At 37.2% G+C, this 26761-nt stretch overlaps 1 protein-coding gene across 1 annotated transcript in view; it reads right to left on the minus strand.

Moving 5' to 3' along the window:
- Window positions 1-24972, minus strand: part of LOC131031234 (protein TAB2 homolog, chloroplastic) — a 36638-nt gene extending 11666 nt beyond the window's left edge. Inside the window, exons 1-2 of the mRNA XM_057962282.2 lie at window positions 24417-24972; window positions 24194-24263 (exon numbers count right to left, since the gene is read on the minus strand). Of these exons, the coding sequence (XP_057818265.2) occupies window positions 24194-24263; window positions 24417-24931 (585 nt within the window). The 5' untranslated portion in view covers window positions 24932-24972. The remainder of the gene's footprint in view (window positions 1-24193; window positions 24264-24416) is intronic.
- Window positions 24973-26761: the final 1789 nt, after the last annotated feature.

The raw sequence follows: 26761 nt of genomic DNA on the forward strand, positions 1-26761 counted from the left end.
CTAAAACCAGTGCACATCTTTAGCAGTTGTACACACCAATAACAGTCATTAAATTGGCACCAAACTGAAGAAAAATCACAAAGAAATAAGTCTGATTTTGTTGTGTTTAGTGCCAAAACACTATTTGAGAGACCCATAACAATCTCACACTCCCTCTTCACAACGAAGGTGTTCTCCATCAATCCTTCACTCAAATCCTCAAACTTCTCTTTCGAGAAATGTTGTCAAAATTCTACATCTTGCTCACCTGAAGTAACAAAATAAATTGCTCCCTTTTGAACTTTGTCTCTAAGAAATGATAATGAATATCCATGTGCTTGGACCAATCATGAAACATTGGATTTTCAAATAGCTTGATGTAACTCTAATTGTCACAATAAACTATTGTCAACTCCAATATATTAGTAGTAAGTTATGTCAGCAACTTGCAAAGCTAGATAACTCACAACTAGCAGAATCTGCTGCTATGTACTCTACCTTAATGCTTCTCCTGTTTGTTTCCTACTAAACCAAGACGTCATATCTAACCCCATGCTGAAACAATATCTTGAAGTGCCCTTCCTAGCTTTAACCATCACTTGCCCAATTGAATCCACAAAGGCACACAACATTAATTCTTTGTCTCCAACATACTTCAACCCATAATCAATTGTACTTTCCAAGTATCACAAAATATGTTTCATGATAGTTCAATAAACTTGTCTTGGCTCAAGCATAAGCTGACTTACTGTATTTACCAAAAAACAAATATTAGGTCTAATAACTACCAAGTACATTAGAGAATGTAATGTCCCTTCCCAGAATTTTTAAGGATAATAACAGATTTGCGACAAAACGGCAATCTTCTCAAGATTTGAAACATAAACAGCAATATTAACCCAACTCTTCCCAAACAGCAGCAATTAATCATACTCAAATAGCATAGATCAACTAGACAATCAACACATGAACTTGCCCAGAATGAATCAAACTCCAACAGCAAATAATATCGATTATGATCAGATCTCTACAACCAAATGACTATTATGACAGTTACAATGGCAACAAACAACACTTACAAATCTGCAATGGATGATGCATTCATAGAAAGACTAAATTGTACTTTAACTTAAAGCTCCAATGCATTCCTTGAGTGAGAATGCCCTCAAGAACCAAATGGTTTTTGTCCTCTAGTTCTAGCAATCAATGGGTTTTCCGTCCACTGATCACATCTCCTATGGGTTTTCGTCCAAAGAAGATCACTTGAACACAAAGTGCCAAGAAGATATAATAACATAACATGGATGATTACAATTGAAATGTTTTCCTAGTTTTATATGCTTCCCAACCAAAAGATCAAACTAGTCAGCCTGGACCCAAAATGATGCCAACGCCTAAATTTGAATTCTACATGCTACATCACAAGTCAGCCTTAAAGGCCTTACAAACTTTCCCATTGAAGGTTCAAAGTTTCTCCTTCCTTCTGACTTGGCATGTGTTGGGCTGCAACCCGAATCGTCAACCTCTAATAGATCATTGGCATGTGTTAGGCAAAAGCCTCAATTCCCAACCTTCAATAGCTCCTTGGCATGTGCCAGGCAGAAACCCCAATCCTCGACCTCTAATAGTTCCTTGGCATGCATCGAGCAACAACCCCAATCCCAGACCTCCGACAAGTCACTTGTAATGTCCCCTTTCCAACACTAGTCCTTTTGGTTGACTTTTAGCCTCTTTCGAAGGCCCGTAGGCTAATCAGAGACAAAATTAGGGTTTCCATCTTCTAGGAGGTTTTCAAGGGGTTGTTTGCAAAAGTCTACAGTTTTCTCTCTAGGTATTTATGGGTTTTCAAAGAGCTTCAGAATGTTGTGACATGCATTTCCATCAGAGGAGATTTTTGAACTTACTATTTTTAGTAAGTTATGATAACTACCTGGATTGTGCTTAAAAGGTGTTTGGAGTCACTTTCTATTTTTAGCAATATGCTGAATTTTTAGTAAGTACTATTTTTAGCAATATGGTACAACACTTGGTTTCTATTTCTGGCAGTCCAGTTTGAGGGGTGTTCTATTCAGGTTTCTTAGAGTTCGTTTTTGGAAGGTAATAATTGAAGTGATTTTATAATTTCAAGTTGCTTTTTGACCCCCACGCCTAGGCTCAATGACTTTTAAGTTGTTTTTAAAAGATGTTCTCATGTGGGCACTCAAGTTGGGAATTATTAATGAATTTTATTAAGTTATTTGTGCACATGAAAAAGGGCGTCCAACTTGGAGGGCAAAAGAAAATTTGAATTGTTGAGTTTTGAGCCTATAAATAAAAGGTCCTTCCTTCTCTTTTGGTATGCTATTATTTTGACAACGAAGTGCTGTTGAAATTTTTCAGAGACTCTTGCTTTGGGGTTGAGTGCCTCCTAGCTTCTTCCAGTTTTGAGTTTGAAAGATAACTCCTTGTTAATTGTGGTGTAGCTTCATCCAGAAGTTGCCACAGAATTCAACAAAGATGTTTTCTCTCAGTCTTTATTTTGTGTGGGTTTGATGTTTTCTAGCTGGTGTGTGAGTGGTGTTTGTTTGTTTTTTGGAGTGTGAAAAACCCTAGTTGCTGATTCGAGTTTATACTCATACCATCTGAAGGTTTGGTCCGATTTTTGTGGGTACTGGCTCATTCTTTCCCAGAGATCTGGGTGCTCCTATGCCCAAGGTTTCATGATTTTTGATGAGGACATTGATTTTTGCTACTGGCCATACCATCCTGCCTAGGCTGCATTGGGATTTGTGCCATCTCCTTAGTTGCTGGTTGGGACTTGGGATTGGTTAAAAGTTGGATGCCTAGCCCTTATAGTGTCTTTGCTTTCAATTTAATATATTTCGGAGAAGAATCGAGAGAGTTATGATCATTTGAAGCTTCCCTGGGTTGCTGGTTGAAAAAGTCAGTTTGTAGCTGTTGCATATCAGATTGGGTATCGTTGTTCTAAACTCCTATTTTTCATCATTATTTATCAGCATTGAGTTTTGGGATTGATTCTCTTACTTTTTGAATCATACTAGCAGTGTTTTCTCATGATGCTTCATTGTTAGCTTTATTGTAATTCGTTGCTTTAATAGTACTAAACAACGTTCCTTAATTTTCAGATTTTGAAGCTAACCTTGTTACCCATTGGATAAGTGGAAGTGGCTAGTTTACTGCCAATTTCTTATTTCATTACTTTCCAGCAATTGTTATTAAAACTCCCACTGAATAAGTGGTCAAATTTAGTTTTTGTATTGCCCACTGATGAGTGGAAGTCATTGGTTACACCGCCAAGTTGTATTCCCTTTCATTTTCCAATATGTCTTTCCAAGTTGTTATCTAATACTCCAGCTGAACAAGTGGTTGAGTTTTCTAGATTTTCTTATGCTAATGTTAACGGCTGCAAATCCTTGTGTTTTAAATTGAAAAAAATTAAGGGGATATTTCATCACTAGCATGCATTGAATCACAAGCTCAATCTACAATCTCCAATAGCTCCTTGGCATGCATCGAGCAACAACTCTGATCCCCAACCTTCAATAGGTCCTTTGCATGGATCAAGTGGTATCTTTAAACCCTAACATCCAACAACTTTTCAACATGAGTCAAGCAACATGCCCAATCCCCAATCTTCAACAACTCCCTAGAAAGTGTCAAGCGACAACTCTAATTCCCAAACTCCAACATTTCCTTGGAAAAGTAGCCTTTTGTAGGCTTTTGAAAAAGGGACATGACAAGTCCTCCCTCCCCAAGGTTGCTTGTCCTCAAGCAATGCAAGTTAGGATGCTCAAGAGTCTCGGACCCTTCCCATGTGGCACCTTCAACTAGTAGGTTTTCCCATCTTATTAGATACACCATGATGCTCTTGTTCCTTAATTTTTTTATGCAAGAGTCCATTACTTCTTTTGGGATCAGAACCAACTTACCCTCATTGTCTAAGGGAGGCAACTCCTCTAAGGGCATAATGTACTAACCAAGGACTTTCTTCAAACAAGACACATGAAAAAATTTATGAATCCTACTATTCTGTGGAAACTCTAACTCATATGCCACTTCACCAATTTGTTTCACTATTCTATACAATACAATGAATACATAGTAACAAGGTTTGAGTTTCTCAACTTCACTCTTCTTAATAAAAGTCTATTTATATGGCTGCAATCTCAAGAAAACCATGTCTCCCACCTCAAACTACCTCTCTATACTTTTTCATTCTACATATGTCTTTTGCTGATTCTATGTCTACTACAAGTTATCCTTTAGTCCCCTCAATATCTCTTAACTGTGGTCCATCAAGTTACCAGCTGTTGGGACTCTACTATCTAAAAGCAATAGATTAGTATAAGATAGTGCAACATAACCATATAGAGCCCTACAAGGTGTCATCCCAATGAACATGTGGTGTTAACTGTTAAGTATTGTAGCAATGTTCACCCATGTACAACCACTTAACCCATGCAATTTTCTAGTTTGAAACATAGTTTCTTAAGTACTCTTCAATCCAATTATTCACTATTTTTGTTGTCCATCAGTTTGGGGATGGTAGCTAGTACTTGGTGTAAGTTATGTACTTGTCAATTGAACCAATTCTTGCCAAAAGAAATTGAGGAATCTACTGTCCTTGACACTAACAATGTTCTTGGGCAAGCCACATAACCTGAAATCTCCATGAATAATATGTCTACTACTTGAGGTGCCTTGAAATTCGAAACAATAGAAACAAAATGTGCATACTTTGTTAAATTATCAACCACAACATAAATTTATTCTCTACCTTGTACCTTCGGTAAACTTGTAATGAAGTCCGTAAATAAGCTCTCCTATTTTTGCTCAAGAATTAGTAGTGGTTAAAGAAGGCCTACTAGAAAATTTGGTTCTCTTGTTCAGTTGGCAAGTAATGCATTTTGTAATATGCTTATCGACATCCTCCTTCAAAACCTTCCAAGAAAACCTCTCATGAATCTGCCTATATGTCTCATAATACCCTTGATGCCTCCTGTTGTTGGAGTATCATTAAAGGCTTTCAAAATCTTCTCCTTGATCTTAGACTTAGGTACAAAACAAAATTATTTTTGTAGAAGATCATCCCTTCCATCACCACATACCTATCACCTTTCACAATCTCATCAAGGACGTCAATAAAAAATTTATTCTTGGCATACTCAACAATAATGGAAACCTTCCAATCAATAGCAAGGACAGATTATGTGCATAAAGTAGGCCTCCTAGAAAAAGCATCAGATACCACATTCCTCTCACCCTTCATGTATTCTATTTCAAAATCATAAGCTTGCAACTTGCTTACCCATTTTTGTTGGAAATCATTCAAAAAAATTTGACCCTAGAAGAAATTCAAAATATTATGATCAATCTTCACCAAAAAAATTCCACAAACTAAGTACTATCTAAACTTCTCTAGTGCATGCATAATTGCCAACATCTCCTTACCATTGATGGAATAACCCTTCACTAAATTGCTAAATTTCCTACTTTCAAATGCAAGCAAATGCCCTTTCTAGGTAAGGACAATTCCAATACCTTCTCCAAGGCACATGTAATGTCCCTTTTTTGGGGTTCTCTTGCTTTGCAGGTGGCATTAGCTTTCTAGGTTAGCTTTCTAGGTTTGTGTCAGTTTGTTCAGAGGGGTAATTTGATGTTACCAATGAGCTTAGATGATTTAGTGTTGTATGACACTTTTAGATGTGATTTCTAGCTTTTGGTGTGCTCTCCAAGAACCTTGGAGTGACCATCTATTTTTAGTAAGATGCTTGGTTAGCTCTATTTGTCATTATTCTTCATCGAGGTCACTCCAGTGCGATAAAATTTCAATTCTGATGCATTCCGACATTTTTTGCAAAATTGGTACATTAATGGCTTTTTTAAATTATTTTTACTAAGGTTGCTAAAATATTTAATTAAAATATTTTAAATGCACCTTAGTGTGATAGCTCGTCAAAACCGAGGTGAAAAGTTTTAAATCTTGGGCACATCAAACAGGGGCCTTGTGTGTCAAATTTTCATTATTTTAATGAAAAGGTCTTTTTCAGAGTTAAAATGGTGTTTTAATTAAAAGTGGATTTAAAATGGAGTTTTCCAGAAGTTTGGCGGAAAAAATTATAAAAAGGCATTTGAGGAGCTCATTTGGTATGTTGGAGTTTATTATTTTCTCTTTGGTGAAAACCCTTGGGGTTTTGAGATTGAACTTTGTTCAATTCAGCCTTTTGGAGGATGGAAATCCTCTGGAAGAAGATCAGCTACAGTGGTGAAAGATCTACCCTGGTTGATGTCATGGGATTTGTTTTAGTGTCTCAGCTTGTGCATTGAAGGATTTGTAGGATACAAGTTTGAAGAGTTGTTTTTGGTCAGATTTGCAGATTGGAAGTTCATTTTCACATGTATGCGTGTGTGCCAAATTGAAATATCTTGAATATTTAAATTGCAATCTGCTGGTTTATGTCCCCTGTAATATCCCTTGGCTAATCTGACCCTGTTTCGCTTATTTGAACCCCAAGGAATATTGTCAAACACTTGGCATACAATGTTTGAAGCCGCTGTTATGAATTTTTTATTTATCTTCTTTGGGTTTGTAGGCTGCAAATGAAGTTATGGAAAGCTTCTAACAATGCAAGGTTGTTATAGAAATGATATATTAGCTGTTTTAGACCTTTCCACACATATGTAATGACTGAAATTAACTAGTACAGCTAGTTGACATTAAGACAAACACTTGTCATGCATCCCAATGTATACCTACAGCCATTAGGCATTTAAGCAAACAATTGGCATGAAAGCTAAGTGGCTGATCAATGTTGAATGTTACCATGAATGTGGAATATGCAAATTATATCTCCATTAAACATATGCAACCTCCAAGTAATTCATGATATAATCATAATAGAAAATGATGCAATGAAGTAATGATTTTCTAATACAATGACCATAGATAGAAAACCTGGAATTTCAATGGCTGCCTTGATATATTGGTTTGATTCTCCTCATATGCAAATCCCTTGTCAAATATATATAGCTGTTCACCTTTCTAAATCCCCTTCTATAGAACTCGAACTACTGTAGCGCACTGTTCATGGCACTGTAGCGCTCTGTTCATGCGCACTGTTCACGGCACTATAGCGCACTGTAGTCTCTTTCAATTTGCAAACAAACTCTGAAATAAACCCTCCAATCAGCTCAATATTGACTTCTGAATGAAGCCAACTCTCACAAGCATAATCAAATGATATTGCACACCCTCTATATACTGTTACAATGAAGAAGCCACGCTCTCCAATGCCAACAAGCCTTGAATCCTGCAGAAACCCTTGGTATTCTACACTTCAATGCTCCAGAGAAACTTCAATCAAAAACTCCAATCACATAATGAAGTTCGATTCCTTTTGCACACTTATATTTCCTCAAGAAGTTCGAACTTCTTCAAAAAGCTCTTAATTAACATTAAAATGTTATAATATTTCATTGGCATCAATAATGTAATTAAACCTTGGGTTATGTGCTCATAAATTATTAATAAACTTGGCCCCCTTATCATGATAAATAGACCCTCATTTAAGTGCTTTATATTATAAAGTCATTTTATAACTTAATAATATAATCTCCAAATAATTAATGTTTAATTGAGCCAATTAAACATTAATATCTCCATGAATACTTTGTATTTTCAAATGTCGTCTGAACTGGGAGCTAACATGAGGAGACTGCATATGACCATACCCCCTTTACTAAAAATAGCAGGGGTCCATCTCTAACATCCCAAGACTTACTAAAAATAGGAAGTAGAGCAAATGATGTCCAAATGATGCCAAACGAAGACCAAACTGAAGCACTTTGAACACTGGAGATGATACCAATCCTCAAAAGACCCTCTATCCAACACATTAGCCTACGAGGGTCAGGATAATAGGCTAATCTCACAAAATCCAAGTCTGCTAAAATGGGGACATTACATCCCCAGCCATACCCTTTGTGAAGAGCATCAAATAAATTATTTCAGCTGATATTTATTTTTCCTTAATTAGCCATAATATTTCCAAATTGCCTTCAAAGGAGCCGATGATGCCAAAAGGTATTTTTTTAAGCTTTGAAGAATAGCCAGCACTGCTTATACTTGGCTTTAGGGGAGTCGTGGAGTTGAAATCTAGTGCAATGGATATTTTTTTCCAATGAGCTATTGATTAGAAAATCATTGTTGGGTCGTATAAGTCCAAGATGATTTGGTGCATCTCTCCCTTGTCCTTCGTGGACTGTTAAGAGATGACATGGGCATGTTTGATCAGATGAGGGTGTAAATCAAGAGGTGAGTAGTTGGAACTTTCTCATCCTTGAAATTTGGATGCTTATATGGTGAATTGATTAAGCATGAATTTAATTTTGAAGATTGCAGGTATAAGCTTAAGTATTCATTCTCTTTCTAGGCAATTGTATTCCACATATCGAGACGTCCATTCATACAAGCAAGTGTGAGTTTGAATGGCTTCTAGCTGAGCATTAGATTTGTGTGTGGTTGGAGGTTAAATTTCCCTTTGCTGGCGTGGAACTTCATATTGTTGGGTGCTTACCATTCTTTGTTGTGTAAGTTCATTATATTGCTGATGTTAGGGAAGATTTTCATACTTGGAGTGTGGTCAAAAAGTATTCATAATTTTGGCACAAACAAACTCAGATTTGTGGCAGCTCAGAATCGCAGATTCCAATCATTCCTCTCAACTTCGATACCAAGACATCTTTGCTATTCAAGGTCAGGTTGCCATTATATGTTCCTGTTCTAGTTTGCTGTTCACTACAAGAATCTTCCTTCTAAAAAGTTGTAAATAATTGTTATTTTAATTCAAATGTTTTTATTATTGTTCAACAAATATGTATGAATGATGTTCAAAACTATGAAACCAAACTATTATATCTGAAAACTCTCAATCAGAATGCACATGAAAGGTTTGACAAAATGTATATTCAGTAAACTTGAAAGGAGATGAAATTTGGCTCAGATCTTACAACGGGTATAACACATTGCCTTATTCTTACAAAAACTGAAACATCCAACTTGCAAGCAAAATGTTTGACAACATTACTTGAGATAAAAATCCCCTTCCAAATTGTAATGTTCTTGGGCAAAATTGTTATGTCCCCTTCCAAATTTTTCCCTAGAATTATAATTATAACGAATTAGTGCTAGGGTTACTCTTAACTAAGGTTTATGATACTTCTTACTAGGAAGTTCAACATATTTCAATAATAACTATTATGCTTAGATTCAATTATTGCAACTAGTGAACATTTAGCATTTGTAATACATTTGATAACTATTATATTTCAGCCCCAATCCCTACCTCTAACCTAATCCTCCACCCTACGAAGGATGGGGAATAACCATGTTAGGGTGCTAGAAACTATCCTTCACAAACAGTGCCTTTGTATGATGTAACACATGCCCATTCCACCGCACGTCTTATCTATTGCCATTGTATGATGTAGTTGTTAGAATAATATTTCTTTAAACTGTTAATGGTCAATAATGGCATATTAGATGTCTACACTTGTAGGTAGTTAGAAGTAGGTGATTTCATTTATATCTACAGCATTTTGTTATTCCTATATATTGTAATCTTTTCTCAAATAATAGATAGATTTTTACCAGTGAATCTTTGATTTTTACATGGTATCAGAGCACAGGTGACTAAAAAAAAAATTTGGTCTTCTACAATTCCGAAAGGAATTTTTAAAGCTTTTGAAGATCATTTTTTTATGTTTTTTATGCTCTAAAAATCGTGTTTTTTTCTAAGGAAAAATCGAGGGTTTTTTGTTTACGATTTTTGTGAGTATTTCTCATTAAGAATTGAAACCCTTCTCTGTGGACATGAATTTCTGAAGATTTTTGGAATTTTTTCTAGAAAAATCACGCGATGGCAACTTCTGGCTGATCAGCGAGGGTTTTTGTGAGAATTTTCTCGTGTTTTTAAAAAAACCCGACGGAGGCTCTCCTTACCTACATTTTTTCAGGCCTTCTTTTCCCGTGCGACGCGATTTCGCATCTTCTCTTCTGCACACAAGTCTACGCGAATTTTTCGGCCTTTTTCTGCGACGCAACTCTTATTCCCACGATTTTTTGCGACACCTTTTCAGTTTTTGGCTTGCGATTTTCAGCAAGATTTGGCACACGATTTTGTGTTTTCGGTGGCATTTTTTGTGGAATTTTTCCGTTTGGCAATGGATTTCTGCGACCTATGACACATTTTCTGCAATTTTTCTAATCTTTTATGGCTACCTAAGGTTTCTGCAAATTCGTCTAGGGTTTTGACCCTCTGTTTTAAGGTGAAAAACAAATTTGATTGCAGATTATTTGTGGGTTTTTCGAAATCTCTTTTGGGTTGCTTTCAGATTTTTTTGTGTATTCCAAAAAATTTTGCCTCAAAAACCGTGCTACAGTTTCAGTTTTTGCCTTAAAATCTAACTTGTAGAACTTTAAAAAAAAAACCTCTGTTTTCATCTGTTGGTTTTCATGCATCGGAATTTGTGCCTTCACCAATTCGACCTTGGGGTATGTGATGGCATCTCTGACAAACATTATGCTCAAAAGTAGCCAGAAATTCAACGGCCGCAACTACAACACTTGGAAGCAACGCATGTTGACAATTTTTTAGTACCAATGTCTTGATGCAGTTGTTCCGGGCATGTCTTTGCATCCAACTACTATCGGAAAAGATCAAGACAAATGGGATGACCACAATCGGGAAGCCGTCATGCTCATCAAACTCTCCGTCACCGATGAGCAGCTATCTCAGGTACCGTCCAAAAAAACTGCAAAGGAGATATGGGATCATTTAAAAGATCTTCGTGAAACCTTTGACAAGAGCAAAGCGTTCTTTCTCAAGAACATGCTCTTTTCCATCATGATGGATGAAAAAGTGTCCTTACAAGAGCATCTAACGAAGATTAAGGACATTCGTGATCAGTTGGAGGCGATTGTCCAAACAATGTAGGAAGAGGACATGGTCGTCATCACTCTGGAGAATTTGCCCAAATCTTATGAGCATTTCATCGAGACGCTGAATATCACCTCCACCATTGTTGATCTCAAATTTGCAGATCTTTGCAACAAGCTGCTACAACAGGATCGTTGGAGACAACAGTTTGGGAGTAGTACCAGTTCCACCTCCACCAAGCAAGCGTTCTCTGCCAAATCTTCTGCTAAGAACAAAGGGAAGGCTCAATCTTCTTAGCCGAAAGGCTCTGTGTTGGTTGAAAATTTTGTACACTTGGGGAAATATACAAAATTGTGGTTTGAACCACAACGTGTGAGTAAAACTCTCCTAATTAAGGGAAGGCTCCCCCTATCTAACTACAACTTTAAAAATAAAATAGGATGGGACAGCAATCTTTCTTCTTTCAAGAAAGACAATATCCTTTTCTCTTCACAGAAAAAGATAGCGATTGAATATAAACAGCAGTAACCACTTTCAAATGAAATGAGAGAAAGGAAATGAAGTTTCCTGAAAGCGCAAATACTTCTGTCACTTCCTTCGGGACGGGACAACAATATCAAGCTCAAAGACTTGATTATATGAAGTCTTATCTACCCTTTTCTATACTAAAGCTATAAAAGACAAGTTATAACAACTCAAAGACTAGAATATCTTATTCTTTTCTACTTAAAAGAATGGGAAGTAGTATAAGCTCAAAGACTTACAGCTATTTCTCACAAAATCTACTCCTAAATTCTCCTAAGAACAAGTGAAAGCACAAAGACTTACAGCTTCTCTCAACAAAATATTTATTTTAATCTATATTAACCTCAACTACTTGTAGCACAAAGACTGCAAATCAAATGTGATTAAGCTCTTTAAGAAACACTTGCAAGAAAGATAATATAGAACATAAACTCAAGTATGTAGCACAAAGACTCAAATCTTGAGCAATGTTCTTCTATTCCTTTCAATTCTTGAATTTACACATGAAAGCTCAAAGACTTCTTTGCTGTAAATTTGGCAGAGTTTTTGCTTGCTTTCCAAAAGATTAAAATTACAATAGTCCTCTCAAGTATTTATAGAAGAGGAGCCTTGAGAAAAAGGTGGGAGGATCCTAACTAACTTCAAAGATTCTCTCAACCACCTAGACTTATTCAAAAACTAACAAAGACTTCAATAACTAACAAAGACTTATTCCAACTACAGTCCTAATTGAACACAACCTGTAGTTGCCTTACATGTAATTACAAAAGTGCAAGTAATGAGTTAACTTGCATTTTACAAAAATACTTTTACATGTAACTTGTCAAAACAAAATTACAACTAAAGATTACAAAAGCGGGAAAATACAACTAAGTGTTGAAAAACACTTAAGTTGCAACACGTGAAGACACGAATCCTTTAAACTTCTGGATGATCATTTGTAGTTCCTCAGGCTCCGGTTCATGGGTGTTCTTGGCAACAACCATGGTCTTCACGATAGTATCATGACACCGAAGGAGCGCAGAGTTGTTTTTATCCAGGATGGACTAGATTTCATGCAAAAAGACTTGGTGTTTCATCAACATTTGAATTGAAGCGGCCGAGAATTGTTCGCTCCTCCACTCATTATGAATCCTCATCTGTAAATCAGCAAGAACTTCTTCTTCTGGAATTTGCTCTCCATCCTGACTTAATATGTTGCAAGAGGCCCTTTCACAATGTGAGACAATATCTCGGAAAACTTCACCCCGAAATCTCTTTGCATCACTGATCTCCTCAATGAAGGATTTAAGAACAAGAGCCTTGTTTTCCAGAAGCTCTTCAAATTCCAAGTACATGACCCTGGAAGAGATGATGGCATGCTCCTGTAAAACACTCAACTATTGTTGGGGCATGGTACGCCAGATTGTCAAACTTTCTTCAACACTTTCCAGATTCTTTTTGAAAATATCAGAAGTCTGATCCAGTTTCTCCTCAATGGTTTCCAACTTAGACATCATCTGAAAAATGTCTTTCATTACCTATGCACATAGATCATGAAGCTAATCAACCCAGGAATCCAGTGCTTGTACCTTGTGAGCAGCCCTTTCCATTCCATTGATTCTTGGGAACCAGAAGAACTTATGGAGTTACTCCCTTCAGCAGCAGGTTATGTGATTTTATGAACGGCTGCCATAAGTTGTCGATTTTCCTCTTCTAGCTTGTCTTTCTTTGCTAGAAGTTCATCACACCTTTGTACCAGCGAAGCTACAGAAAACTGAGCATCATGTTTAATGACCTCATGCGTTTGTTTGCCCAATTCTATCCTTGTAACCTTATAATCAGTAGCTGACATTTCTTCAAGTGGCTTATCTGCAATGGGTTCTACAATTTCAGCTACCTTCATCTTGTTATTGTCAACGGTTACTCTAGAGATAGTTTTGGCCTTCTTAGCAACCTTGGATCTGAACTGTTTTAGTTGTTGATAATCAAAGGCATCAAGTGAGATTTCTTGCTTCTTCCTTTTTGGAGTAAAAGAGCTAAGCCATGGGGGTAAAGTCATCAACTCCCCTTCAGTAGCAGCTGTAGGCAAAGGAGAAGTAGTTTCTGTTTGAATCACCGTGGTCATCCTGGGAGGAATATTTGTTTGGACAGCGACCACGGTTTGCTCAATTACCAATGGGCATGTAGATTGCCTCATAAACTCTTCGATCAGAAGTGGAAGTATCAATTTCTGACAACTGGATGCAAGTAGGAATATCCTCAAGAACTTCCAACACACTCTTTTATTGATGATCAGGAGGTGGCTCGTATGCTGAAATGGGAATAGCATTCTGAGGAGATTCATCCACAAGCAAATCAGGAGGAGAAAGAGGCCTCTCAATGGAAACTGGGGGAATAATCTCATGAGGCGAGTGTGAAACTGGGGACTTAGGAGCATCATCAGATTGTTGCCCTTCTTCTAGATTATCTAGATCAACCACCTGAACATGAAATTGTGATTTTTCCTTCCCACGAACTGTCGTTTCCTCAAGAGGAAGCACTACTGCCCTACTAACTCGCAACTTGATCCTTGTGCCCGAAGATGATGCACCTTCCTTCTTGTCAACCTGAATCTCAGACTTACGTCCAAGAGGCCCCGTAGAATCATCTTCTTTTCCAACCTTGATTTTGAGTCTAACAGCATTACTTTTCAGCCATGTGTTGGTGTTAGCCAAGATAGGCTGAAATCTCTCGAGGATGGATACACACTCTTTGTGTGACCATTGAATCAAAGGAAGTGGAACTTCCTCAACCCTTCGTGAAATATACTCAGGATCAAGTACGTGTCCATCGTCAATCATCCCTTGTGGGATGTCTACCAAGTTCAAATCAACAACAGTGAGCCTGCAGTAATCCATCTTCAGAACTTCGGCCTCTGTGCAGAGATCTATCCAGATATCCTCAATGCGATGCATGTGCACAAAGGATTTTTTGATCTTCTCCTTCATACCCGTGTAATCAAAATCAACTCTAGGTTTAAACCTTTTGAGTTTAATTTCCTGCATTTCAGTCTCCATGGCCTTAGCTTTTACGAATGTGACAAGAGAATACCAGCCAATTTTTAATGGGTTTGTTGTAGAGATTCCCATTCCAACCTTGTGTTTAGCAGACTAAAAAGTGTGGACAGCCATGATCTGTCTTCCCAACTCCATAAGAATGATCCTATCAGTTGGGTATCTAGGAAGCATATATGGTTGACCACTATAGCATCCAATTCTCATATAGGTAAAGGTGGGGAACTGTAGAAACAAGCATCCATACTCGCTCACCCTTTCCCATGCCTCATCTGATACCCTTTTGTTCCTCAGAGTTTTGTCAAACTGACACATGAAGTAACCAAAGAATGCATCTTGGACTCTTCTGAAATGCAGTCTGCTAGGTCTCAAAAGCAACTGATCATAATATTCCCAAACTGGTATAAGTGAGCGATCACCCTTGGTAGAAAGACCTGGAAAGTGTCTAAGTGATGCTGCCAAGTATACCAAATATGAGTTCATGTAGAAAGTCATGGTGGAAGGGATTGCTGCAAGTTGTTCACATAAGGCATCGCTGATGACTTCTCCCCATGATATATGATGAGACTGCCTTATGAACATGATGAACTGGTACATCCAGGGCTCAAAAACATTAGAATGTTCAAGGCCCATCATCCTGCTGAGAAGGGTTATGGTGTCTCCTATCTCCCATTTGAAATCACAGTGGTACAACTTAGCCCACCTTGAGAAGGAGGCTCGTGGCTCTTGGATCCACCTGTTGATATGCCGCTTTCAATCTTTTTCTCTCTTCACGTAATACTCAACTGCACTTTCTTTGGAGATTTCCATGTAAACAGGTGCAGGAGGTATTCTAAAGACCTTCTCGATTGTATCTGCATCAAGACGAATTATTGCTTCACCATCATCATTTTTTATGACTCTTGTCTCCTTGTCAAAATGATGGGCGCAGGTGAGAACAAATTCAAGTTCTAGGGCAGCCACTAGGAAAGAAGATGCATGATGGATATGGCTGTCCAACAGCCGCTGCATGTTGTTATCTTGTGGATCTTCCACCCTCTTGACAAACTCTGACATATCCACGTGCCCTATTTCTGTGTCTCTGATATGATCCAAAGGGGAAGAAACTTGGGAAGGTGCAACCTCGTTCTGATACTTGTCATATTTGTATTTCATCTTTTTTGGAACTGGAGATGACGACAAATCTGACATTGATTGAAAACCTGGAATACTGTGATGAAGACTTAAAAGTGTTAAGGCAACATCATAGTCAGCTGCAAATAACATTTTTCCTTCTTCAAACGGGAAAATTTTCGATTCTTGAACCTCACGATTTTGTGAGAGGAAGAGGGGAAATATATGGAAATGGGAAAATCTTGACTTTGACCAATTTCGGATCTTGGAAAAATTTTTGCAAGTATACAAGTTGGAAAGAGCATACATGCAATCGGATTTTTAAAACCTGAATGCAAGTACACTTGTAAATTTGCAAATGGAAAAATGGATGGAAAATGAGAATTTGACTAAAGGAAAATGACGGAAATGGAAAGTACGGATATGGGAAACATGAATGGATAGAAATGGGAAAATCCAGGAATGTCATTTTCATGATAATGGGAAGAACTTTTCAACATGTAATCCGGTTTTTAAAACCCGATTTTGAAAGGGGGGGTATTTCACATCTTTTCAACTTGGAATTTGAACCGAAAATGGTTAAATTTTTTAAACCGTAAGGGAAGAATAAAAATTTTCAGCCAACTTGTAATCGGGATTTAAAATCCCGATTACAAGTAAAGAGGGAAAATGGGGAAGAACAATGCAATTCAAAAATTGCATACCAAGGGGAAAATCTCTCTCACAAAAACCGATTTTTGAGGGAAGAACAACATATTTACAAAATTACAATTAGAAAGGAAAACTAAGAAAACAAGAAAATAAGAAAAAGAAAGAAAGAAAGAAAGGAAAATATACCTCGAATAAAACTGAAAATGCTTCTCCAAAAATGCAATCAATCTTGGAATGAAGAAGACAAACCAATAAATAGAGAGAATCCAAAATGCCAAACCCTAGCCACATTTTTGCAAAAACGCCTTATGTAGAAAAGCATGGCAGCAAATGCAAGGGAAATGGCATGAAAGATGTTTGAATCTCCTTCAACCCTCAACGCCTTATCATTCCAAGCAAAAACGATTCATAACATTGCTGATTCGTGTCATTCCAAATGGCAAAAAACGTGGTTTTGGAAAAAATGTGGTTGTTGTTATAGAGCTAAAAACCAGCAATCTTAACCTCCATGTGGCGTGAAAGGTGTTTGAAAATGCATGGAAATAGGAAGGAATCCTAAACGCCTTCCTATTCCAACAAATTCTCCACAAAATTTTGCTAAAAATCCTCAAAAACGTTTTTTCCTTGCAAATCGGATTTTTTTGGAACCAATAACAAGTTCGAAATGCATAAAACCATGAAAATCAGGTTTTTTGGAGGATATAACAAGTTTAAAATTTCACTTTTTCAACATGTTAGGCAAAATCGGGATTTTTTGACCAAATAGCAAGTTTAAAATGTCAAAAATGCACTTTACAAGCAAAATCGGGTTTTTGTAGACAAAGTGCAAGTTTTAAAATTGTCACTTTTTCATTCACAAGGCAAAATCGAGATTTTTTTAGAGAGATGCAAGTTTAAAATCACTTGCAAAGAGGAAATAAAATCCCCACAAGAAGTTATAATTTACTTGCACACATGTAATGGGGGTTTAAAATTCCTATAACATGTAAAAACCATTAAAGTAGGGGTTTTTGGAAAGAACTACAAGTTTACTTGTAACTTAACCAAAAAATCCCTATTTTAACTGAAAAAGCCAAAAAACAATAAAAGCAATAAAGGGGAAATTTAAAACAAATTACAAGTTTTCATTTTTTAATAAAGTGCACATGTAATAAGCTAAAAATCTCCCTACAAAGACCAAAACAATGGAAATCATTAAAACTTGCAGTTCATGGAAAATTCTCCACCTGCAGTCAGGGAGAAAAAACCCAAAATTGAAGGAAAGACATAGCAAACGAATCCAGAATGAGACGAAAATCGAAACGTAGTTCGAGGATGGATTGAGAATTAAGCCAGTCCAAGGATTATTCGAAATTCTGCCTCGGGAAGCATGCCATAGAGTAAAATTTTTCATTTTTTCACAAAAAATTTATGTAATGGTCCTTCATTTTTGGATACAAAAATGAGGACAACACTCTGATTCTTCTCAGGACAACTAGAAGAAGAACGTTCAATGCAATTATTGTCATAAGTTTGGTCACATGAAAGCTGAGTGTCGAATTCGATTGGCTTCTGAACAAAAGAAGCAAGGAGGGCCTCAACCAAAGGCAAATGTCGTCGAACACTCTGAGCAGAAAGAATCTGCTTTCTATGCTTTTATGGCTAAGCGAATAGCAGATCCAGTACATTCTTTGCCTGGTATATCGATTCAGGGCTGGTATATCGATTCAGGGGCTTCGCGACATTTTACTCATCATCGGGATTGGTTCACAAAATTTGAACCATTCTCGGATTCTGGAATCTTTGGAGGAGGAGAGTACACAGTTGTTGGTAAGGGCACTGTCCAAATTCACTCAGGAGATAGAAATTTTATTTTTCTTAATGTCTACTATGTTCCAGGCATGGAACATAATCTCCTCTTCGTTAGCCAGATCATGAGGCATTCTCCTCAATTAGATGTTACCTTCAGTTCATCCACCTGCAACATTGTTGATAGGGAGACTCGTACTACACTCACTATGGGACTTGAGGATCATGGTTTGTATAGACTTGTTGATTCCGACGATTCTCAGGAGCACGCTCTGGCTGCTAGGAGTACATCCATCAGAACACTTTGGCATCAACGTAATGGGCACTTAAACGTGCACTATCTCTCTCAGTTATCTCGGGAGGGTTTGGTTGCTAGTCTACCTGAGATCCAAACTCAAAATCATGGAGTTTGTGGAGCCTATCAAGCTGGGAAGCAGCATCGGACACCATTCTCAAATGGTGATTCTTGGCGAGCCTCCAAGGTCCTTCAATTGGTTCACACTGATGGATGTGGGCCAATGAACACTCCATCTGTTACTGGGTCTAGGTATTTTTTATTATTTGTTGATGATTTCAGTCAGAAAATGTGAGTGTATTTTCTCAAGAATAAATCAAATGTGTTTAATACATTTCAGCAATTTAAGGCCTTAGTTGAGAAAGAATCCGGTTCTCAGATTGTCACTCTAAGGTCAGATAATGGGGGGGAAGTTTTGTTCCACTGACTTCTCTACATTTTGTACTACACATGGCATTAAGCGCCAACTCACCACACCATGCACCCTCAGCAAAATGGTGTCGTTGAACGTAGAAATCGCACCATTACTGAAATGGCTCGTTCTATGATGGAGCATAGAAATGTTCCTAAGAAATACTAGGCTGAAGCAGTTTACACTGCAGTCTACCTCCTGAACCGATCACCTACACATGCCATTAAGAAGATGGCTCTTGAAGAAACCTAGTCAGGACGCAAGCCTAAAGTGGACCATTTGAAAGTCTTTCGTTCTACTGCTCATGTATGGATTCCAGACGCCAAGCGTGCTAAGCTAGATTCAAAGAGCCAAACACTTATGTTTACTGGTTACAACAACAACCACAAGGCCTACAGGTCGATTGATGTGGAGACATATTGTCTCATTTTCAATCATGATGTTGTGATTGATGAGACTATTGGCCCATTTATGCCTCCTAGTCCTGCGACTCAGTCTATGAAGACTTCTTATGTTGGTGTTCGTCTTCCTCTTGGTTCCCATGATGGGAGGGCTTTAGAGCATTCTAACTCTAAAGATGAGGAATCTACCAATCCAGCACCACCTGATTTTTCACAGGATTCGCATCCAGATGACTTTGTTCTGAAAAACTCCAAGGGATGTTGTTTCTCCAATGCCAGATGTTGGTACTTCTACCCTCAAGCCTAAATGGTGGGCCAAGAAAATTTGAGATCTTCGTGATGATGAGCTTCTTGAGGATAGTCTAGTTCGCCGAAAGAGAAAGCAGCAGAATACAGTCAACTTTGCACTTATGGCCAACATCCACAGCATCCATGAGCCCCAGGCATATTCCGAGGCTAAAGGAATTCCTAAGTGGGAAAAGGCTATGGAGACAGAATACCATAGTCTTCTGAAGAATAACACTTGGGTTCTTTCTGATCTGCCTCCTGGGAAGAAACCTATCAGCTGTAAATGGGTTTATAAAGTCAAGTATCATGCAGATGGTACTTTGGATAAGTACAAGGCCAGATTGGTTGTTCGGGGATTTACACAATGGGAGGGCGTTGACTACGAGGAGACTTTTACTCCTACTGCCAAGATGAGCACAATTCGTCTTCGTCTCGCCATTGTAGCTCAGTTTGGACGAAAACTTCACCAAATGGATGTTAAGAGTGCATTCCTCAACGGTGAGTTGCAGGAAGAAGTTTATATGCTTCAACCTCCTGGCTTCAAGGTTCCTGGTAAGGAACGTCAGGTTTGTAGATTGGTAAAAGCCCTCTATGGCCTAAAGCAAGCCCCTCGGGCTTGGTACTTCAAGATTGATCAGTATTTGGTTGAACATGGTCACAATCCCTCTGACACTAATCTGTATGTCAAACTCTCTGGTGATGATATCCTTTTTCTTGTTGTCTATGTGGATGACTTGATCAATACTAGCAGTTCAGCACCTTTGATTACAGCCATCAAACAAGACTTGTGCCAAGCTTTTGACATGATAGATTTGGGGCTTCTCCATTATTGCTTAGGCGTTGAAGTGTGGCAGACTGATGACAGTATCTTTATTTCACAGTCCAAGTATGCACACAGTTTGCTTGACAAGTTTCGAATGCAGAATTGTAAACCCGCTTCCACACCTATGAAGAAAGGGCTGAAGTTATCAGCCCAGTCCGATTCACTTGCAGCAGATGAAACTGAATTCAGGCAACTAGTAGGCAGCCTCATCTACCTAACTGCCACTAGACATGACATCAGTTTTGCTGTCAGCTACATCTCTCGCTTCATGACAGCCCCAAAAGTTGATCATTAGATTGCAGTGAAGCGAGTGCTGCGATATGTGAAAGGCACTTCAGATTATGGCATTCTGTATAGCAGTTGCAACAATCCAAAGCTGATTGGTTATACCAACTCAGATTGGGTAGGATCAGTGGATGACAGAAAACCACTTCTGGGTACGTATTCAGTTTGGGTACAGCTGTCGTCACTTGGAGCAGCAAGAAGCAACAAGTCGTGGATCTTTCCTCGACCGAAGCTGAATACCAAGGAACAGTCAAGGCTGCATGTGACGCAATTTGGCTCCGGAGGATGCTCTCTGACATGCAGATGCCACAAGCAGGTCCTTCTCCCTTGTATACTGATAATCAAGGGGTGCTCAAACTGGCCAAAAATCCAATCTTCCATGAACATACCAAGCATGTCGAGCTTCTTTGTCACTACATCTGCAAGCTGGTAGAAGACGGATCAGTTCAGTTGCAGTACGTTCCGACAGCAGATCAAACTGTGGATATTCTCACCAAGTCTCTGAGCCCGGATAAGTTTGTAAAATTCAGGGGGCAACTTGGTGTTTTTGATCGATTGACCATTAAGGTGGGGTGTTAGAATAATATTTCTTTATACTGTTAATGGTCAATAATGGCATATTAGATGTCTACAGTTGTAGGTAGTTAGAAGTAGGCGATTTCATTTATATCAACAATATTTCGTAATTCCTATATATTGTAATCTTTTCTCAGATAATAGATAGATTTTTACCAGTGAATCTCTGATTTTTACAGTAGCATGGTCCATTCCACCACAAGACTTAGCTATCTTGTGAGGTATTAGTACTGCCTTTCCCTAACAATCCCGCATTCAATCCTTCTTAGGGGCAATAGGAAAGATTAAAGATTAGGCTGCCATATAACCATTCTTAATGTAAATGTTATGAGCATATTCTAATTAGTAATTTATATGAATTCACTGTATTAATCAATCTGCATAAATCCATTTGAAATACATAAATATATATTCTTCTATCTAGAATGGATTCATTAATGAATACGATTTACTTAATTATTCTCATTATATGAATATAACGATAAACATAATTCTGCTCACGTTATGTATCATAGATTGGCCTTTATTCCTTTTAATTATTAACTTATGAAATTGCATTTTGTAATTGTTCATATGGTAAAGCAGATTTAGCGTACCAGGCTGTGCACTCCAATGAGCAATCAATACTGAATACTATCAGAATAAAAATACCAAATCTGATTGATGATCCCTTGGATTACTGAGATGGCCTCCTTATATCCCCTTCTTCTTGGATTGTCATGTTCTTTCATTGGCTGGCTGTTGTGGAGAGACGTCTCCCTCTATCTGACCATTGCCCATTCATGTTTCACTTTGACCAATCGTCTCTCTTAACCTCTACTAATTAATAGTTTACAAATAAAATCATGGCACCTCTTTGATTACATGCTCTTTGCCTCTAACTAATCATTAAGGTGACCACACCACTTCAAGGATTAATAGCAACATTAATTAAAGTACACTCAACTCTTACCATTTCCTTAATTTATTCGATATTATGCTAGGATCGCTGCATTCTTGCTGATGTAGATTTTGAAAGGATTGCTGGCCTGCATCTCCTTTCATGAGAAAATCGCGAAGTCTCATAAATGAGACGATTTTTTGATTGATGGTATCCTACTGTAAGACCATTTCATGCAATGGGGTCACTGTCGGATCAGGCGCATGACAGTGCTCCAAAAGATAAATTGGCATAAGATAATCCCAAAGAAAATATTTGTCAAGTTCTATATGCTGCAAGCCAAACTTGGGTGCCACAATTCCACGCCCCATTTTAGAGGGAAAATTAGTTGAAAATAATATCCCAAGACCACTCCTTAACCATTGGCCAAAAATAGTGAATGATAATTGACATAAAAGATGCTCCATTTAAATTTTAAATAAATGCCAAATGCTTTTCGAGATTTCCAAGTTCCAACACCTCCACTTGCTAATAATATTAAATTTAATATTTAATAGTCGGATAAAATATCAAATATCAGAACTAAATTAAATATTAAATAAATTATTTTTCATTTGATTTACTATTAGCCAATGGGAAAATAAAATGGGTTAATAATCAATCTGAACTTACTAATTTTGGAAAGAGGACATGACTGTTGTAATTGTTTTCCAATATCAACATGTGCCTTCATTGGCTTGAGAACTTTTGGTGATAGGACTCTGACCACTCCACAGATGTATTAGTGTACAGTTGTGCATAGCATCTGTATTCCCATTGTGGTCATCATAGACTTTAGTCTATTTACTGTTTTGATCTGAACCCATGTTCATTTTATGGTTAATATACACAAACTTATTCCCATTGTTTCCAAAAGAATTTATTAGTGTACAGTTGTAATTGTATCCAATATCAACATGTGCCTTCATTGGCTTGACAGCTTTTGGTCTAGGACTCTGATCACTCCACAGATGTATTAGTGTAAAGTTGTGCGTAGCGTCTGTGTCTTGCTTTGGGATTACTCACTAGATATTTACCTGAGTTATCTTATCCAGTTTATGTATTGTCTTTGGCACATGATGGTGGTGAATGGATCAGCTGAAGAGATTCATCATTTTTGCGGCTTGAATTGAGACTTAGGATAATAGGTGGCTTTGTTAGAATTTAATTTAACTAACCTAGGTCAAATTGAATAGTTGAGTCGGTGATTCGGTGATTGGTTTCTCCCAGTAAGTTTTGGGAGATATATTTCTTGCAATTTTTATGTACCTTGTACAGTGATAGTGATTGCATGAATGGAGAATTCACAATATGATTGTCGCTGTGATTTTATTAATTATTTTATGCAGTCATTCCAACAGATTCCCCTCGGGGCTGTTCAAATAGATAAAGATATCCAAGAAGACAATTCTTTGATGAAATACACAGGTAGCCTTCTAAACTCTATTATAGATTAGATGTGCATGCATCTCTCTCTCTCCCCACCCTCTCTATTTCCCCGCTTGCTCGCTCTCCCCTATCCCTCGTCTCCCCTCTCCCTCCATAGGTTCAAAAAAATTCAAAACAAATTTCTCAATTGCATGCATAGAACCTACAAAATGCACTGGCCGTGGAGGACATGACTGTGTGTGAGAAGACGCAGATAGATGATAATTGATATTAGCATATCTATATCCTTCGCACTTGTTAGTATTATAGTAAGAAAAGATTTGTAATGTGCATTTTTAATCTCTCTCTGAATAGCTAGAATCTAGAAGTCCAACACAAAAATGTCGTTAATGTTCATGCCAAGCTTGACATGGTTTAGCTTGAAGTGGAGCAATTGCCATGATAATGACCTGGGCTGAAGCCCAACTAGGCCTGCTCCACTTGTTAACGCAACAGGTGTGTCAGTGTGATATACCATCTTTATCATATAGAAACAAAAACTGATGATAGTAAGCAGAGGTTGACTAATTGTATCAATACCACATGAGCATCTGTTCACACCCTGCATAAACAGGTAGATTTCAGACATTCAAAATCTCCAGACAAGCACCTATACTTATGGTTTACTTGCTATCGCAGCAGTTAAGATTTTTAATAATAAACTCTTTTTCCATAAATGCATTGTGGGCCACTAAATTCAGAGAAACACCATAAATATGAGAAGTGCAGAAAACATACCCTTTTGCTTGCAATTGGCTTTATTTCAAGCTCATTACATGCTTTTGATACGATAGTCTGCATCTGTGACCTGCCATTACCAAAAGCCTCTTATTGCATTCCCTATAAATACTTTGAAAAGGTAAGACTTCCAGTAACTTGGGTACCATCATTTAGCCCCTTTGATTTCCAACTTACGTCACGTAAAGCCCAAATTTTCAATTTTCGAGTTTTGAGCACCCACCTGAAAAAACGAATTCTCTGAGGCTTGGGCACACCCAAAGTCTGAATAATGGACGTTATGGCATTCTTGAGAGTTATACTGTTGATCACATTGTTTGGATAAAATCTGGTAAACTCAAGATCCCTCCTGCTGTCACATACAACAAGTTCCCATATCTTTTTACCACGGATGTCTAAAATGGGTCTAGAGCAAAAGTCCAGCTCCCATTCTGTTATGCTCTGTGGATCAGCATCTAGTGCTAGTTTTGTCACCTCCCAACCTTCTTCAATTCCCTGTAATGTGGATGCAGGTGTTAATGTGGGCGCTCCCGATTCAGTGTTAGTTTTAGTTAGGCCTCCTGATTGTTCCCCACTGCTCGTCTCCAGAGCCCAACTAGGAGATTTTAGTGGTCTATTTCTGTTTTCTCTTTGCATGTAGGGGGCAATTTTCCATGGTGATGGGAATTGTTGTACAGCTTGAGATGAATATGAATAAATGCCTCTGTTTGGCAATGCAGAATATCTTAGCACACCCATGGCCTGGGTGGTTCTTTCAGCGTAGCGTTTGGGTTTTTATACCTTGAAGCTCTGCCACGTACTCTTCTCCATAAATTATCCAATCTTTTCCCCTAATATCTAATGTTTTCTTTAACCTCGTTTAATTTTATAATCATTTTTTCTAACTAAAAATATTAGTGTGTTCAAATTACTATTGTTCGTGTTTTTTTATTATGTATTCTCATTTATCACTTTAAAGTTGTTAAATAGTATATCAAAAAAATTATAAAAATTTTAATGTCTTTATTTTTTAGTTAAATGTTTATAATCATTTTTTCTAACTAAAAATACTAGTGTGTTCAAATTACTATTGTTCGTGTTTTTTTATTATGTATTCTCATTTATCACTTTAAAGTTGTTAAATAGTATATCAAAAAAATGATAAAAATTTTAATGTCTTTATTTTTAAATTAAATGTTTAAAGGTATTGTTTGGGATTCTAGTTAGTTACAATAATAATGGAACAAGTCATTATATAAAGAATAGTTATTAATTGGTCATTTGAAAGTGGTGATGGGTATCCATACTAAGGCACTTAGAATATTTTTCATACCACCTAGTCTTAATAAATCAATTTCATCATCTAGAACATGTCCCCTTCATTTAAAGTCTTCCACAGTTAATTAAATAATCATATTATTTACTTAATCACCTTTTCCAAATCATCTTATAAATAAATAAATAATTGTCCATTTCCACCTATTTTCCACCTCACACATGGCTAAAATAAGTAACCCTCAACACATTCCAAAAATAAAGGAGACCTAGAAAATTTTGTCCTTATGGTTTCACTATTGCCTCCACCAAATACAAAAAATACTAGTGTGTTCAAGATACTATTGTTCGTGTTTTTTAATTATGTATTCTCATTTATCACTTTAAAGTTGTTAAATAGTATATCAAAAAAATTATAAAAATTTTAATGTCTTAATTTTTAAGTTAAATGTTTAAAGGTATTGTTTGGGATTCTAGTTAGTTACAATAATAATGGAACAAGTCATTATATAAAGAATAGTTATTAATTGGTCATTTGAAAGTGGTGATGGGTATCCATACTAAGACACTTAGAATATTTTTCATACCACCTAGTCTTAATAAATCAATTTCATCATCTAGAACATGTCCCCTTCATTTAAAGTCTTCCACAGTTAATTAAATAATCATATTATTTACTTAATCACCTTTTTCCAAATCATCTTATAAATAAATAAATAATTGTCCATTTCCACCTATTTTCCACCTCACACATGGCTAAAATAAGTAACCCTCAACACATTCCAAAAATAAAGGAGACCTAGAAAATTTTGTCCTTATGGTTTCACTATTCCCTCCACCAAACTTAAGAATATAGCCTTCCTAGATGAACATGTCTCTTATTTCCCTCATCTTCTCAACCACTTACTAAATTTTGTAAGTTCATCTTAGTCATGCACATTCTAACTACCTCCATCTCAACCCATCATTCCCTCCTGGATCTTAGGGAAATCCTCTCAACCATTCTCCACCATTGATCTCACCATGAAATCCTGAGCATTTGTTCCTCATTCCAAAATTTTATATATTCAAGCTCCCTCCCTCATTTCAATATCCATTATCATTTGTGCTAAGTACATGTCAAATCAAGTAGTCTTCAAGCAAAGGAGCATCCACATATCAATATTTACTAGCAATTGCACCTTAGTGTGGAATGGGTACACCGAAAAAGATGTTGTTTCTTAAAAATATATATAACAATGACCATTCACATGATTAGTGGAGTCTTTCACTTTGTGCCCCCATGCTTGATGCATTGGTGATATCATTTTGTGT

Source organism: Cryptomeria japonica, chromosome 4 (genome assembly GCF_030272615.1).
Source record: "Cryptomeria japonica chromosome 4, Sugi_1.0, whole genome shotgun sequence".
Classification (NCBI taxonomy): domain Eukaryota; kingdom Viridiplantae; phylum Streptophyta; class Pinopsida; order Cupressales; family Cupressaceae; genus Cryptomeria; species Cryptomeria japonica.